General features: G+C 35.5%; 1 protein-coding gene across 1 annotated transcript; it reads right to left on the bottom strand.

Annotated features, from left to right (window-relative positions):
- Window positions 1-1,330: 1,330 nt before the first annotated feature.
- LOC106143004 (neuroligin-1) lies at window positions 1,331-17,150 on the bottom strand. Its single transcript, XM_060946407.1, has 13 exons — window positions 16,960-17,150; window positions 16,415-16,632; window positions 13,660-13,818; window positions 12,176-12,364; window positions 10,128-10,213; window positions 9,559-9,726; window positions 7,202-7,322; window positions 6,527-6,723; window positions 4,116-4,238; window positions 3,297-3,442; window positions 2,745-2,872; window positions 2,382-2,534; window positions 1,331-2,232 (listed from the first exon to the last, which is right to left on the bottom strand). The coding sequence occupies exons 1-13, from the start codon at window positions 17,148-17,150 to the stop codon at window positions 1,331-1,333; spliced, it is 2,781 nt and encodes a 926-aa protein (XP_060802390.1).
- Window positions 17,151-17,632: the final 482 nt, after the last annotated feature.

Raw genomic sequence — 17,632 nt, 5'->3', positions numbered from 1 at the left:
ATAAGTACGCACATAATATGTTTAAACCATTTATAAGAATTGAAAAAAATACTGAATTTTAAATCTTCTATTTATCAATTCCACACTTTGAGTGATATTTTGACGACACACAACATATATTTTATTAATTATATACTCGTAATACTAGATACATTACATTTTGTCACAATGTGGCTAATGGCGTTACTATTATGTAATACTTCACTCACCATAACTTAATCATCATCAATTCCTGTGAAGATAAAAATATAGACGAGTACACAAGGAAGACAAGTTTAATTATAAAAAGTAAACACAACTTTTACGGAAATAATAAGTAAAATCTCACATCTTTCTACTACAGGCCATATTTAATTAATTTTAATGAGGATTTAAAAATCACTTATCTACATGCAAAACAGTTAATAATATGAAAGGTTGCATCTCACAAAAAGTGGTCTGTTACCCTGATTACCTCTAAATAATATATATTCATATTTAACATGTATAAATATACAATGAAACACAAGCCTCCTTTTAAGTACTCGTCCATTTCGTAATTAGTTCTCAATATTTACTTATCAAAAACTACTCAAATTAATACAACTCACTTAAGATACCTATACAAAAAATTACAACATACACGTTGTATTAAGTATACATATATATAATTTTAATGCTACATTTTGAAATATCAGTATTTTTTTTTATTATATGTACATCTATTGTGGGTCTGCTTGTAAGTCTTTTGACACTAAATTTATTGTTATATTCACATTCGAATACAAACTTACTCTTTCTTCAATGTTCGAATAATGTAACAAAACAAATTTTTATAGGTACATTTATGACGATGCATTAAACTATAGGATATATAAATCTATCACAAATAGGTAATTATATAAAACGATGTAAACAAAATTATTTTATACAAATAAATAAGTGACCCATAGAAAATCACAATTGAAATTAAATGTTTTGCACCAGTACAAACACAACAAATAACTTTGTTAAAATTTAAAGATTGGGGATAGGTTTTAGACCTATTCAGTACTTTCATCAAAATTCTTTAATATATATTTACTAATACAGGAGCCTCGAACTTTAAGCGATTAGATGAAGAGAGTGAAGACAACAGTCATATTACAGCCACAGTTTAAAGTAAGGCAGAGAATCCACGAACGCCTTAGAAATTCGCTGTACGCACTGCTAAAATTTAAATACCTCATATATATGTACATATTTTTATGTTTTACTTAGAATATTTAATGATATTATTTACACGTCACATTTCTTAAAATCACAACTTTGTTCTCTTATTGACAACTATCTCTGTGGCGTCCAGGAACCCTCATACGGATATCTCTTGTATCTGCACTCTCTTCTTCATGATGCCGGGCGGCGCGGGCGCGGTAGAGGCGGGAGGCACGCGCAGTATGCCCGACCCGCTCGCGCCGCCCGATTCCGAATCTCCATTGGACTCCGAAGCGATTTCTGATTCACCAGACGGACCGAACTTCACTTGCGTTGAATTGTCCATCACTCGTGGCTCAAACGTGCTAGTTCTACCGACAGGGTCTTGAGCCCGGCCATCCACTTTTTGTATGTCTGGCTTCTGAGTATCTATACACACTACACTGCCGGCTTCTATCGCACTACCAACACTTACATCAGGTAAAGAACTACGAGCTGCGCGGTGCTTTTCATCATAACAACTATATTCTCCAAAAGTAGGTTCACCACAATCAGACAACGTCCGTAAGTCAAATTTGGAGCCAGAGCCACGTGGCACGTGAGATGATTTGCACTCGAAACCAAAACCTTTTCCATCGAATGCTCGCACTTCGTAATCTAATTTTCCGTCATAGTTGTCTGAGGAAGAGGAGCTTCCGGCTTCAGCTAGATCATCTTTTGAACGACGGGGACGCGATCCTCTCTGATGATAAATTCCAGCGAATATAAGGACGTTCAATAAAAGGAGAAAGCAGCCTACAGCGATAGTGACCGTTAACGCCGCAGTATAGGACTGGTAATGTGAAGATGCTAGCCTCCGCAGCAGTGCATCGTCGGGTTGAACTGGAGTCGCAGTGGCATTGGGTGGACATTCTGTTGAAGGCACCGGTGGCGCTGGGGACGGCCGAGGAGCAGACGAGCGCGGCGGCGCAGTGCTGCGGCCCGGGTCGCCGCGCCCTATGTCAATGTTGACCACGTGCGGAACATGCGCTCGTGACATAGACTGAGGCCTGACCGCTCCTAATAACAATAAATACCATATGACAAAATTATACTTAAATAATAAATTTAAAGATTTTTATTGTTATTATTTGAATAAAATATCTATTCTACAAGCTTTATAACTTAAAATGAAATATTAAAAAATGATACTACAAAAATGAGTCTACCTTCATAATAATTGGCGTTGTCTTCTTGAAAATGATGATGACGCATAGCAGCATCTGGCAAATCAGATCCTGGCCGATGCAGTTGAGGTATGAGAGAAAGCCACAACGACATCTTGTGACCGCGATAGTGGCTCCTCATTTCAGGCTTACTACCTGTGAGTAATCAGAGAGTTTTATTTTAGTTTTTTTTTATCAAATAAGCACAGTTTTAGCGATATCAATAAACTCTTACAAATATGTATATATTTTATATGAAAGAATTGCCGAAAATGTGAACTCTACTCTAATTCTGAATTTGGCAAGTGACAAATTTAAAAACGATTTAGTATTTTAATATTAGTCGATGTATTAAAAATTACGTACTAATTTCCATGTAAAGTTGGTTGATAGTGTCATAGGTGTCCCAGTAAGGTGTTTGGTCGGGGCCGAGGCGTGGGGCTTCTCCTAACAAAGGGCTCGGGGGCGGAGTGGCGGCGGGGTCATTGGGGTTTCTGAAAATAAAGTCAGATTAACTTTGCGTAAAAGCAAATTAAAATGTATTCATATTTTTAGATTCATTATGAATAGGTTGGAAGAAAATTGTACTTAGAAATATCTTCCTTTGATCTCTCAGATAGTTAACTCTTTTTTGATTGAGAGTTTTAAATATAAAATAAAATTGCAGTATGCTTAAATGCTATTCATTCAAAATTTTAAATTAATCTTCTGATCAGAACACAACTTTGTAAAAAACTTTAGCAATTTATATGCCAGAAAACTAAATTTTGCCAAATAAACGTATATTTTCCTCCCTTAATTCACTTATACAACTGTAATAAAGCCCTAAATGTTTTCAGCATTCGTTCATTTTAATGGATATATAATAAGATTGTAAATTAACGAAATGATATTTTTGTTCTACAACCAACAACATACCCATATCTGACGAAATTTGATACGTAGTGCATGCACAGTTTGGACACCCTCTGTTCTTGCTGCGTAAAGTTTTGTTGGTGATGGTTCAGTGAAACAGGCAGCCCAATATAATAAGGCATCTCTTCTCCGTGAACAGACCCCGGCCGCTGAAATAAAAGCGTGATTTATTTTCCAAGAATTTTTGGCGGTAACCCAAACGTCATGTTGACTGTTCGGGAATATTTTTTTCCAAAACATATGTTTGATGGTCCATAATTTTGGATTATCGATTAAGAGTTCGTGGACGAGCATGAGTGTTGGAGAATGTTAAGCTAGTGGATTTTGTGACTCTATATCCCTTAAAGTCCCAAGAAGGGACGAACACCCACAACCCTTATTTTCTGTGCCCACAGCTATACTACTCGACCATTATTAATTCTATAACGAGGACTGACTTAAAGTATACTTACAATAGGAAAATTAAGCTCATGAAGAAGTTTGATTACTTCTACGAAGAAAAGAAATCTATTTTTCTTTTCCTTATCCTAGGATACAAGACAAATCCCTTAAACCCGCACGAGTCGTACTAGAGAGTCGTCTGCCTTAGAGCCCGACTAATGTTGGCTGGTTGTCTACCAAAATTCCATGTCAAGTGTGTAACTAAAACCCATAACTGACTGTCTACAATAATCCGCTTATTTGTGGTGAACATTTCGGTTTCATGACTATTTTGAATATATTGTTTGCCATTGTTTAGCCTTGTGTTGTAATATGACTTAGTTAATTGTAGCCAAATCTTAGTCTACAATATCTATTACCATTTTTTATTTTAATCTTTACCTGTGGATAGTCTTTGTCTTGCGAGAGGTGATGAAAATGGGTAAAGTAGGTAGTGCCTCCTCGGAGAGCATGAAGGTAACCCAGTCTGATCAGCGGGGCTGCCGTGCGACCATCACTCAATACCTACAAAATATTTTAGCCTTCATATTTTCATAGATAAAAAAGTGACAGAATAACAAAAAGAAAATAGAGAAAATATAAGTATCTTTCATCCGCAATCGATCTAGTAAAATGCTACTTATTATTATAAATATTTTTGTTATTAAAATACTTCCTTTTATAGCACGCCGCTTTAATTATGAATGTAACTTATTCCAAAATTTATTTTGGATCATAAATGTTTCACAAATTTTATCATTCATGAGTTCTGATGAGTTCCTCTTGCTAATCAACTACCTAGTGTGTACCGTGGGGTCCATCAGATTATCAGATTTTTAATTTTAAACACTTTAAAAAGACACACTGAGTACTTAAAAGTATACTTTCAAACATTATTCAGTGTTATCACCAGTACTTTCGCGTACAAAATCCATTGGCAAACCAAATGGAACATAAGCCAATTAAACTAGTTGCACAAACTGTAGTCTCAGCAGTTTTTCCTTGTGCAAACTCGTCAACTCGCGTTGTAAACAAAGTGCAGTTGGGGCAAATCGGGACACGTTTCACGCGAATGTATGCCTTAGTGCTTTCAACCTTCTGCTGCCTCATATCCGTACAATCTCCCGGAACGACTTATGAAATGTTCTCATGTAGAACCGTATATTTAGAATTTCATATAGGATGTTTTGAAATTTGTATCGCTCTCTTTCCCTAACCTCTCACTCATCGGGGTCATAATGAAAATCCGAAAAGTTTAATTAACAATGTACGTTGATAATGTAGTAAACATTTAAAAAACAAGACTTACTAAGTAAACTAATTAAACATATCCAAGTTTTAAATTATATGTAAAATTTACAAATTATTCAAATGAATTCCTCAACATTACAAATGAAAACTCCAAACGGGAACAATATCTTAATTCCTGCGTGATCACAGGGCTTTAATTGATGGTTTTCAGCGCACATCTTGTATTCAGTGTACGGCGTACGCTAGCATCATTAACTCCCTTCGGTGAGCGAAAACCACTCGAAGTTAGGGATATGGTTCTATTGTTAGCGTTTATCATCGATGTAAATGTTTTCAGTCTAAACATAATTGAAATGTATTACTTTTGCTAAAATATACACTTGTTTTTGTCAGCATATAATATAAACAAAATGAATACCTACATTCTCTTTCCGATTTACATAGCGTTAAGAAATAACATATGTTTGACACTATTTTCGTATGTACTAACACTTTATTGCACAGAAAGGAAAACTTAAAAAAATTAACAAAAAAAAAATATAAACAAAACAAGTGCCGACTTATCGCAAATGGAATCTCTTTCAGACTACTTTATATGTTGGCTTGGAAAAATAAAAGAAAAAATATAGAGCAAGTTTAATAAATAGGATAAACCTGAAAGATACTCGTAAACCTCTTTAATTTATAAACCGAATAAATTATTTGATAATGTGCACAATGTTAATTCCGTATAAAAGTGTACCAAAACAAATAAACATGTATACTTCGCTATTTGTATTTCGCTGACAACCCTCTCAAATTGAGATCATGCGCTCGACTGAGACAGCACCTTGAATATTGTCTGCTCAGCTGACAGTTATCTCTCCGTTGTTCAGTCGCCCCTCTATCTCTACCATCGCAAACATTCACCAAACAAAAGACAACACAACTTTTACTTCGACGATATTATTAAAGTTACGGCGATGAGTGAACAAACTTTCACGTTCATTTTAGAATAATTTTACTAACTGGGTCAATTTATTGAAGGGAATATTGCAAAGTTTTTATATGCATTAAGTTCTTTTATTATACTTTCAGGTTCCCGGGTGCATTGTAAGTACCGTTTTCATATTTGACAGTGTTTTACAAACTATCACAACAGAAAAACTATATGACCCTACTTGCCAATTATTAACTTGGTCGGGAATGAAATTAGATTCTAATGTGCATTTGCCCAAATCGAAAGAGGTAATATTACGCTCTCTCCCTGCACACACACAAATGTAAAGCACGCTGGTTAATTAGATATCGCTATTATCCTCTCGCTTTAATTAGAAATCATTATGCTAGCTAGATTCTGTAAGCAAATTTGTTAGTAAATAATCATACTCTACGTAAATCGTTTTCAAAGATACTTAGAAATAATAATAATGTTATTGCTCAATATTATTTTACGAAATTTTAAAGAAACAGTTTGCTTCTTTAACTTTTTGTTCATTAAGAAACTTAAACATAGGCATTAAAAGAAAATAAAAACTTTGAAGAAGTAGCAAATTAAACAATTATTCAAATTCCAACCATACCTCTAACGTAGCATCTCGTACGCTCAAGGGATTTTGTACGGGCTTATCCCAATCCGTGTACTCATTCTTCAGTGTGGAGTAAATCTCATTGAGATGGTAGTAGTAGGCGTTCCTCACAAATGTCCTCAGAATGCGATCCCGTCGGCTCTCATTGAAGCCGAACTCCAAGTCTTGGGCGTTGAATTCCAGGTACGATTCTGGAATGAACGGGATGTCACTCATTTGCATATTACTTATCGCCCCGCTGAAAATTCTTAAATCATTTAGGGCTCAAGAATTAATTTTCCTTTATCTGATTCTCGTTTGCAGAAATATTTGTATTTAAATGATTTCCTGAAGCGTTAACGAATTTAATTTTATTTAGGAGACTGTATTTTGCCAGAGATTTTCTGAGAATCTAATAAGTCTCGAAAATTCAGGTTTTGACTAAGATTTGATTTAACCTTTTGTTTTATATGCATAAAGTACGATGGAATAAAGGTTTTACAGACAGCAAAAGATTATTCAATTTTTTAGCAACAATATAAGATGAAACACTCTAAAAAAGAGCCTTAAAAGGACTACAAGAAACGGCATTTAAAGTGCAATGATATTACCGTTATTCTTAGCCCAGCGTCCCTCGGCTGGGGGATTATCCCAATGATTATCCGGGTCTGAATGCTGTAAGTGAATTACCGGTAGTCGTGAGTCCAAAGAGGAGTTCTCTGTGGGGGAAGTCTGCTAGTTCATGGCCGGCTGCGGTGGCCACAGCGGCCGCTCCGGCGCCCAGACGAGAACTGTCCGTTGGAGGTGGTGCCTGTAGGCAAAAAAGTTATTTCTAAATCCCAGTAAGCATTTGAAATCCCGAAACATAATACAAATATTAACTGATTTAAAATGTGTGTGCGAAAATGTTTTCACATTTTCGCACACACAAGTACTATTTAAAATTAAAATGACAATTTATCTTTTAATATTTTTAACAATTTGATAAAATAGAAACGTCACGCAAATTTCCAATTTCAGTTACTTCAATGCTAACGGAGCAATAAAGATTCATTCACGATAAGATCTAGGCAAGACAGGCACGACATCAGACCGCTCGAAAATCTGTATTGTATTGCTATGGATAGACGAAGGTCGACAGGTATTACACTAAACGTAATCGTTTGTACAGCAATGTATGGTATAATATGTATGTACTATTTACACCAAGGATCGTTACTAGTAATCATTATAAAGAGGATTTACACATTATATGGCGCGTCACCACGTAACCGCATGACCGCGCAGTGACGCTTATACAATGATGTCGGCTGTCCATATCCAGCCCATTAGATAATCGGTATCGTAATTGTATTAGTATAGATTCATAGTGTTGTTTTGTGTGCGTCCTTCCTGAATAGTCAGCCTAAAGCCACGATTCAGGAGCCGGAAAGTCAGGTAACTTGAAGCAACTGCCGTCAGATTTTTGTCACCACGTGAATAGAAAGGAGATCCTAGCTCACTAGGGATCGTGATAACATATTCAATTAAATTGCCAAAGAGACAGGTTTTCTCATAATGTTTTCCCTATCATCATAGCAACAAAAGGCTAGATAAATGTCCTAAACCAACACTGAAAATACTTAGAATCAGATACCTTACCTGAATTATGATTGGAGCAAAACATGTATAATTTTTTTATTCGTGCAAATTTTAAAAGTATTAACCAAAGTATTGCAGCCCACAGGTTGTATTTTTCTAAACAGAATATGACCCAAATTCACATTTAAGCGTATTCCCACTTGCATCCTCAACCTTTATGCCTTTTATGTCGCATTTTATGTGACATAACCAAAAATGTGTTAAAATTTATTAAGCAAATTGTTTTGTGATATTTACAAGTCAATTTTATTCAGACAAGATTATATATTCCCCGTAATACAGCTACAATGAACCGGTTCGACTGTTCGGTTCACACGTCACTAGCATAATTGATGATTGATGACTCTATCGCCGTTTAGGAAAATGACAACTTCTGCCTCCATTTATTACCACTTCAAAGTACGTCAAACAATATTTGTTATATAGATTGATGTTTCAGAAGTGGATGGAAGTATTTTCTTCGGGATCTGAGGAGATACCAGCTTTATTAAAATTTTATGTGAAATGTGTTAAAATATAAAAGAGCTCATACGTAAATGAACAATTTTCATTGGAACGGTTTGAAATATTTAAACATAACTAACCTGTGATATATTTTTATGAAAACGTCTACAAAATTAAATCATCAAAAATATTAAAATAAAAGTGAGTTAAGGCAAAACATGTCGTTTAAAATAAAACATCTATTTCCTTGAGAAATACAATAACAATTCCAACAAGTCAGATAAAAAAAATTTAAGTCACGTTTTTAACGAAAATGATGATTTTTATTCTTTGCGCATAATATTATTTTAAAATTTGCCAAGGGAGGCTGCAGATGTCCGCGAGTTGCAAAACGATTCTCTCTCACTCGCATGCGTTCCATTTTCCTCTATTTGCAATAGGAATATCTACAGAATAACGATGTAACGATGTTACACTGGATGACTCTTGACTCCATGTACTCGTTAGTCGCAATTTAAAGTGCGGGAGAAAAATGAAAATATAATTCCGTAATTGTATCGTGTTTTAATTGTGTTTTTATATTTAAGTTGTACATATTTACTATGATTTTTAACAGGTACTATTAATCTAAGTGAGGCCTCCGTCACTATAAGATAATACTAACACTATACATACTTATTATGAATTATTATCCATATTAATTTATCGAAAATAAGATTAGTATTTCATTTAGTAACGATGATGAACTTAAAAGCTTCTTACTAGATATTGAAGTGTAGGTACCGTATTTATAACCTCCGCAAGAACGAAGCCACGAACTGAAGTAACTTTGAAAACCCTGGAAAATCGTTTTAAAGAACTAATTACACTTACAGTGGTTGGATCGGTCGAACTTCACGGCCAGCAGCTCCGAGAGGGGCTTTTTGCAAAACCATGACGATCAAAGAAATAATAACACTTACAGAGGACGGATTGACAATAACAGTTCCATCGACGAAAGGCGCAAACCCCGGCAGGAACCTTGGAGGGTCGAGCTTCACGGCTAGTAGCTCGGAGAGGGGCTTGTTGCGGAGACATGGCGCCAAGTCATCTTCTAGAAGGTCGCCGTGGCAACCCGTTTGCTCGGCCACCTAATATAGAAACGTTTACATTAACATCCACAATCAAGAATGCACTTGTATAGACTACTACATGAGGTAATTTTCTATTACAGACACAGAAATTCCAAGAGCCACAATTATCTACCAACATTTTTATGTTACTATCTTGAAGATATTAAGTCGTATCAAAATCAATTTAAAGTATGAACATAAAAGGAATTTCCCAGAACTTCCTTCATAATGCTCAAGTAATAGGGCTTCCAATTTTGATAATAGCATTAATCTGTTTAGATTTGAATAGAATAGAATAGATTTATTTTCAAAATTGGATACAAGGTATCACTTATTGACTTAAATCTAATTATAACTACCACCAGGTATTTCTACTAGGTACTTACTCTCAATATAGATAGAGAATCTATTTAGGTTACCTTTCTTTTTATCGTTAGTGGCTCCCTCTGCAGTGCCCAAGAACTGAGGCCAGATCCGCTTAGTAAGATGACGCGTCTCAATAGTTCTGAAAAATATAATTTTATATAATTTTTTAATTAAAATTAGGGATTTGAAAGATAACAAAATAATGGCGGATAACATGTTTTCTTTTTGTTATTAAAAAAACAGTACAAGTAATAAGTTAAATAAAAGGTAGGTAAACTGTTAGATTGGAAAGTTCCAAACAACATTACCTATTCAGGTGAAAAGTTATGTTTGCCTTAATCATGAAAAAGTTATCGTCATAAATACATTTTTGTAAGAACGACTGTAAGCCTTGCTAAAAATATATCAAACATCATACTTTCCATGATTGCCATGTTTTTGACTAGGGTTTGCTCATACTTTCTACTTGTCAATGTCTGGTGCGACCCTTTTAATCGCATTAAGTGACGGAGGATCAGACTGGACGCTGACACGAAATAATGAAATCTGCCCGGAGCGGCCTAATTACGGACAATGGCGTCCCATGCGTCTCGTGAGCGGGTGTCTGCGACCACGCTCTTGTTCATGTCTGGTGACACTTAATTAAATTATTATATTTCATATACGCCTGCTTGATGATTAAAATTTTCACTAATATATAAATTTTTAGAATTGATTTGGACTTTGTTTCGAACGATCACGCTTTTACTCATTTCTGGTGATATTAAATTAATTATGTTATTTAATATCATCTCCTAGTTAAATCGTACATTTATGGACAATATCAGAACTGTAAAAAATTTGACCCAAACAAAACTTCTTGCATTTTGATGTTTTCTGCATAAAGATTTCTTTATTATTGGAAATTTGAGCATGACAAAACCTACCAAGCAAGCAAGATTAGATCTAAGGCATAATACTCAAGCTCAAATAATGCCTACCTATTCACTCGTGCTTTATAAATTAGTAAGTGGTGATGATTCGCCAATGCAAATCTGAAACCACAGAGTCATGCAGACATTGTAATGATGTAAAAATTCCCAAGGGACATGAATTGTGAATTATAATAATAATAATAATTTAGGTACTTGCTAACTTACTAATAAATTGTCCTTTATTGTTCAAAATAGTAATGGGTACAAGTGCGTCTGGTTTTCGTAGAGCAATTTCATTACTAAACATTAAGATCACTCGAAGGCTGAAACGACTTTCAGCGCTATTTTAATTAAGTGGTTGGCTCTGTTTCCATTTGCACTTGTAAACAATTAGGTTAATTACCTAGATACCTCTCTAAGTTTTTCTCTGTCAAATGTTTTCGTAGTTAACGGCAAACTGTCGAATATAAATTAAAACTCTCAAACACTTGACCATTTAGCAGAATTGAGCACTCATCACTTTTACGTTTTTTCACCTTAACCATTTTGAGTAAAGAAAACAATTTTTTTGTCAAATTAAAACACTGAGACAATTTTGTCATGTGTGCAATGAAGCTGGTGATGTAAATATAGCACAAAGATCCTTTTGAACTGAAAAGACCCAACTCAATTTTAATTTGTATAAATGCTACTTATGCAAAACCGGGGCGGGTCGCTAGTTAAAATTAAGTAACTAAATAAAAGAGTTAACTAGTCTTTTTATGTATTATCGTTATATCACTTTTCTTTAACGAGAATAAATAAAACACAGAATCCTACTTCCATTTCCATACACTGTGAATATGACAAGACTATTAAGAGACAAAGTGCGTTACGCAAACATAGATGTGCGTAATCATTATACTAATTCCCTACATGAGGCTAGATACAATACTTATAATATTTTTTTTATTAGCTGCCGTAATAAATCAGATCTTATTATATACCTATCTACTATGTATTAACTACATTCTCTTCGGTAATTCTATCTTAATGTTGTAGAAAATACTAATATTATTATCATCATCAACCCGCTTATCCATTAAAATCCATAATATCTGTTAAAAAAAAATATAAGACCTATATATAATGAAGGTCAGAAGGTTTAGATAAAATAAAAATCGGCGAGAAGTATTTCGACCGAATACCTCTAGCGACTGGCGAAACCGCGAGGAAGTTGGCCAGGGCTGCCCCCGTGCCATGCCCCATGAGCGTCACTCTCTCCGGGTCCCCTCCGAAGGCTGGAAGGTTCTCCCGCAGCCAATGAAGCCCCGCCACCAAATCCATAAGCCCGAAGTTACCCTGCGCCGACCCCTTAGCACCAGTCTTTAAAAAACCTGCAAATATTACACACACTAAAAATACTGACAAAGAATGTTCATAGTTTGAAGTCTGTAGCACTATTTTAGCTTAACATAGAATAGAAAAAATAAAACAGTCACAGTGTACTTAGCAAATACAATTTTATTAGCTACTCAAATGTCAACTACATAAATGTCTGTATAACTCAACTTCTCATCTAAAAAGAAAAACAAAATTTATTGAGGAAAATTACGCGCCATGGGATTTCGTTGTGAAAAAAGACTTTCTGAAATAACTTTTTAATCGAAAGTGCCATTATTGAGGCAAATTGTTTTAACAAAAATATATTTTTAAGTAACAATAAATGAGCACTTTGTTGTTATTTGCTCTTTAAGATATTCAACCAATACGTGTTAGTAAAACAGTTTCGTCATCGTATCAGTTACCTAATCTAATACAATTTATTCTTTCTTAAAATCATATTTTATCACTTACTGTATATTTCACTGCGAGATGAGAAATTTTAATAGGTATATCATAACGACAATAAGAAAATAAATGTTGACCTCATCCTCTCAGACAGCATGTATCATTCCAATAACAGAAGTAGAACAATGTTCTCTACTTTAGTAAAACCATGTGAAAACAGTAGAAGCCAGCTGCACGACATCGCATTTTTACGACACAATTCTCTACGAGGACGACGTGACATATCAATGTAGGTAGGTATATGGTATTGCATTTGCATATGGTATTGCAAAAATGCGAGATTTTAATTTCAAAAAAGTTCAATAATAATTAAGATTATAACTAAAGAAACGTTTCCTAATTGAAGTCTATTTTCAGTAAAGAACGTTTAAAATACAGCTTCCTGAACACACACAGACACATATAATCACATCCAAAACCTCTTGCAGAGCCAACAGTCTCGTAAAAAGACCGATAGGCTAAGTTCAGCTGTTTGGATAATAATAGAATAGAAAACAGCCAGATGAACATGAAGAAAAACTATTCGATGTACGTAATCCTAAGTTTGCATGAAAATCACTCGTAAATTTAAAGAGGATACAATCGGACGACCCTGCTCAACTCTTTCACTTAGCCCTGTCTTATATCTTTTTGAAATATTTTTTCATCCCTCTTTACAAGAGAAGTAAAGAAAGCGAAGCAAGATAAATCTTTGTTTTACAGTATTATATGAAAATGATATTCGTTGTTTTTGATTGACCTTATTTCAAAAGAAAAATAAAGGTGAATATACTCACCCAACGGTACCCATGACATTTACCGTTGACGGTCCTCTTTTAAAAAAGAGAAAGTATAAACTCACCCAATACACCTAATCTAAAGTTGATAGTAACTACGATAATGTTGCCGTGCGCCGCCAGCGTGGTCCCGTCGTATGCGTTCCCGGAGCTCCACTCGTAAGACTCGCCGTGCACGATCACAAGGCACGGTAAGCCTTTACCGTTGTCCTCATGTTCGCCACCTACACAAAAATTATTAACGTCCATTTAATCAATCAATTTAGATACCAAACTATAATCAGATGACAAATACATATAGTCTATGAGCTAAAACGGTTTCTTATGTACCTAAGAAACATATACGGGTTATTTACGATTCATGATTCAGTTGCATATTTTATCCCTACATTTGCGAAGGGATAAAAATAAAATATGATCAGATCTATCAGTTGTGTTATTAGGACCGTGTCTGATACTGTCAGATCCGTTTTGGCGGGGTCAAATAACGTTTTGTTTACTTGACTAAAGAGAAAGAAAAAATAGTACAACCCAAAAATAGGAAAGACTTACTTAAAAAGCTCGATGCTGTAAATTAAGTACCATTTTGAAGTATAGTATCCAATTCAATGTGCATTAATTTGCTGGTCTTTCAAAGTTACCGATATATATTAATGCTTCGTTTGACAATATACATAGTTTTAAACACATTTATTCGAATGATTAAAATCTGTGACTGCGCTATTTAAGAAATAAATAAACACAGTATGCAATTCATTTAAAAACAAGGTATTTCGTCAAATATTTCTTAAATAAGTACATTATTACAACAAACACTAACAATATTCATAAAAATATTTCTAATAAAATAAAAACAAAATAAGAAAATACTCGCCTATGTAGGCCTGAACAGAATGATTGGGGAGTGCTCTTGACAGAACCCGATTGAATTCTAACTTAATGAAATAGGAATAAAAAGAAAAGTGCTGCTCGAAGAATAGATTTTCAAAATGTGTGAATAGAAAAGATTGAAATAGATATTTTATCCTTCGATTGTATTATCTTATTAACTATTGACTAAACATGCAATCTTGAAAACATTTAATGCTGTAAACTGAGATAAGCGGCTTTTGTAAAACTCACACAAGAATGACGGGCAATTACACGTTTTCATTGAACTTGCTCAGCTTAGAGTACGTATTTGCAATAGTGTTGTTCGACTATTTTTTTTTGTATCATTCGCCTTTTGTGTGCACTTTTCAAGACATTATTCACAACCGTTTGTCATTTTACCAGATGTAAATCAGGTAAAGTGGCAAACGATTATGAAACAAATTTACAGATGGTGTCATAATTCTTCTTAGCATAAGCGGGTCCACTAATAGACATGACTTGATTCCTCCATGTAACTTTTTCTAGAGATGGTGTTCTCGTGCTGCCGTTTCATGAGTTCTTGAAGTGTGCTGAAAGTACGTTGTCATGGCGCGCCTCAGCCTCACTTCCGCACTGCTTGCAGGGGGCACCATGCACTGCAATGCACTACGGAATTGAGGCCTCGACGCCCTTTACCGCCGTTTTCTTCATGCGCTCTTCAACTCGGTCTTTTATGTTACCAGGCATAATCTACATCTTACTCTATATTTTTGATAAACATTTTTCTGTTGCAAACATTATCAATCATTGATTTTATTCTAACTAATATATTTATGGTAACTAATATATTTTTTCATTGTACAAAAATAACTGTACCCACAAAAGAAGCTTTTTACACTTATAATATAAAATGTGTTTTTTGGTAACATCAACTGTAAACACGACATCAAAGTTATATTTTTCATCAAAATAAAAAACTTACATATTTTGCATCTGCTCGTTTGTAAATCTAAGGGCCATTGTATAATTTTATTAAACTGAAAAAGTAATACGTATTTGTCCAGCCATGAACAAAAAGAAAGTTTGATTGCTTACGACAACTTGCCTGAGGAGAAAGTTTATTGCGAATTAAAGCAACAAAACCCTTCATTTTCAACGCTCAATTTTCATACTGTATTTTTAATGCCTATACACAGTATTCTAAAGTATGTGTGTTGTCCTAAAGAAGGTAGGCTTAATACGTGAGCCAAATAAGCTATTATATTTAACATAGCTGATATTAAAATTCCTTCCTCTTTAGTGCACAATATAATATACTTATGTACCTACAAAAAAATTCTTTAACATTATATCAGGACTTAGCTCTAGCACACTTGCATTTAAGTAGTGCAAGGAATATAAAGCAAGTTGAAATAGTCGACGTTTCTTTTTTAACGTAACATCGGATACAATAGAACAATAATATCAGAATAATGACGCCTGTTGCGGCGGTGATTCGCGGTGAAGTCTCGCGGCGGTCGTTAATCCTTGCCAGACAGTTTATTCATAATTTATTCACGTCATTTCCACGCTAATTCACTGTCCGTTAAATAAGCCGCTCTTAAAATATGCAACGTTTCAGGTTGTGGCAAGCTTCGTCTTCCAATTCTAGACAATATCTGAGTGCCCGTTATAAATTTATTTCGGTTTTGAAACCATTTATGATGTAAATATTTTACTTATGTAAGTTGGATTTTATTTAATAAGCACCTATTTAATGAATCATAAAAGTGTACAGTAAAAATTGCTTTGCAGTAAATGGCTGTTTATAAAAACAATTAAAGTTGTACATAACTTGAATTACAGTCGCTTAGTAAATGAACAAATTTCTTAAACACACATTTTCCACTAAGTTCAGATGCATCTAAGTGATATTGTGTCAAATGATCTTACTATGTAATCTATAAAACTACTAAAACATCAATTTACCATTGGTAGGGACGTAGAGATTGACGTATAGACAATCTTCGCTTTGGTTGGCTAGGACCGGCAGCAGTCTCTCCAATTGTCTGATGCGCGCGCGCGGGTGAATCAGCAAAGCGTCCTCGCGCGGCGACGCCGGCGGCGGGGCTTGCGGGCACGCCGGCCCGGACGCGTCCGCCAGCCGCGTCGTGCGCCACTGCGACGGCGTCACCGGTGGCATGTATCTAATGAATTAATATTATTTCCATATGAAAAGAGGGAAGTAACTCTAAATATCAGAACGTTTAAATTACCTGTGTCGTGTGGTTTCCGGCACTTTAGAATATAATGACTCCACATGTTTCCCATGGATGTCGTAAAAAACGCCTAAGAGATAGGCTTATAAACTTGGGATTCTTCTTTTAGGCGATGGGCTAGCAACCTATCACTATTTCAATCTTAATTCCATCATAAAGCCATGCAGCTCAATAGGCGTTCAGTCTTTTCAAGACTGTTGTGTCTGTCTACCCCGCAAGGGATAAACAGAAACAACTATATTTATGTCAAATTACCTGAGACTACCGAGAGGTGGCGTAGCATACGGCACACCGAGGTACGCCTCGATTTGCGGATGCGAATGGACGACGATGCCACGCAACGGCCCGTACTTGGTTCGCACGACGCGCGTGCTGTACTTGTGTGTGGAAAGCGCGGCTGCGCAGCAGACGAGCCACGCGTAGAGCGCGGCACAGTCCGCGCGCATCACGCGCGAGCTCCGAGCGCGGGCGCACGCGCGGGCGACGCGCCGCCGGACTCGCGCATCACGCGGCCCGCCGCGCCACCGCGCACGCGCTCCCCACGCGCCGCCAGCTCATCCTGAACCCTTCTCGCGTGCCCGTCGCCACTGTTATAACACCTACACCTTATAGTACTGGCAACATTTATCTATGAACATATGACTCGTATATTCGTTCATTGTTAATGCGTAGAAATAGTAAATATTGACCAACACTTCCGAAACAAAATAAACATTGTTTAAATAGCGATAAATTTTGGCTTTGAATGTAAAAAATAGAACAAAAGATCAACATTTTTAAATTTATCTGTAGAGAAAATCTTCATCAGCAGTCGTAGCTCGTAGCTTAGTAAGTCTCGTGGATCGTAGCATTTACTCGTAGACTCGTAGCGCTCATAGCTAGTGAGATGTAGCACTTGTTTATTCATTCGAAGATGATCATAAGTTTT

Source organism: Amyelois transitella, chromosome 2 (genome assembly GCF_032362555.1).
Source record: "Amyelois transitella isolate CPQ chromosome 2, ilAmyTran1.1, whole genome shotgun sequence".
Taxonomy (NCBI): Eukaryota; Metazoa; Arthropoda; class Insecta; order Lepidoptera; family Pyralidae; genus Amyelois; species Amyelois transitella.
The sequence above is the reverse complement of the archived record's forward strand: the minus strand, read 5'-3'. Positions and strand labels throughout refer to the sequence as shown.

Coding starts and splice junctions, on each gene's coding strand:
- LOC106143004 (XM_060946407.1), bottom strand. CDS start 17,150: ATGCGCGCGGACTGTGCCGCGCTCTACGCGTGGCTCGTCTGCTGCGCA. Junction 13,819..16,414: donor TCTCTACGTCCCTACCAATG/GTAAATTGATGT, acceptor ATTTTTGTGTAG/GTGGCGAACATGAGGACAAC. Junction 2,873..3,296: donor TCAAATTTCGTCAGATATGG/GTATGTTGTTGG, acceptor CTTTATTTTCAG/AAACCCCAATGACCCCGCCG.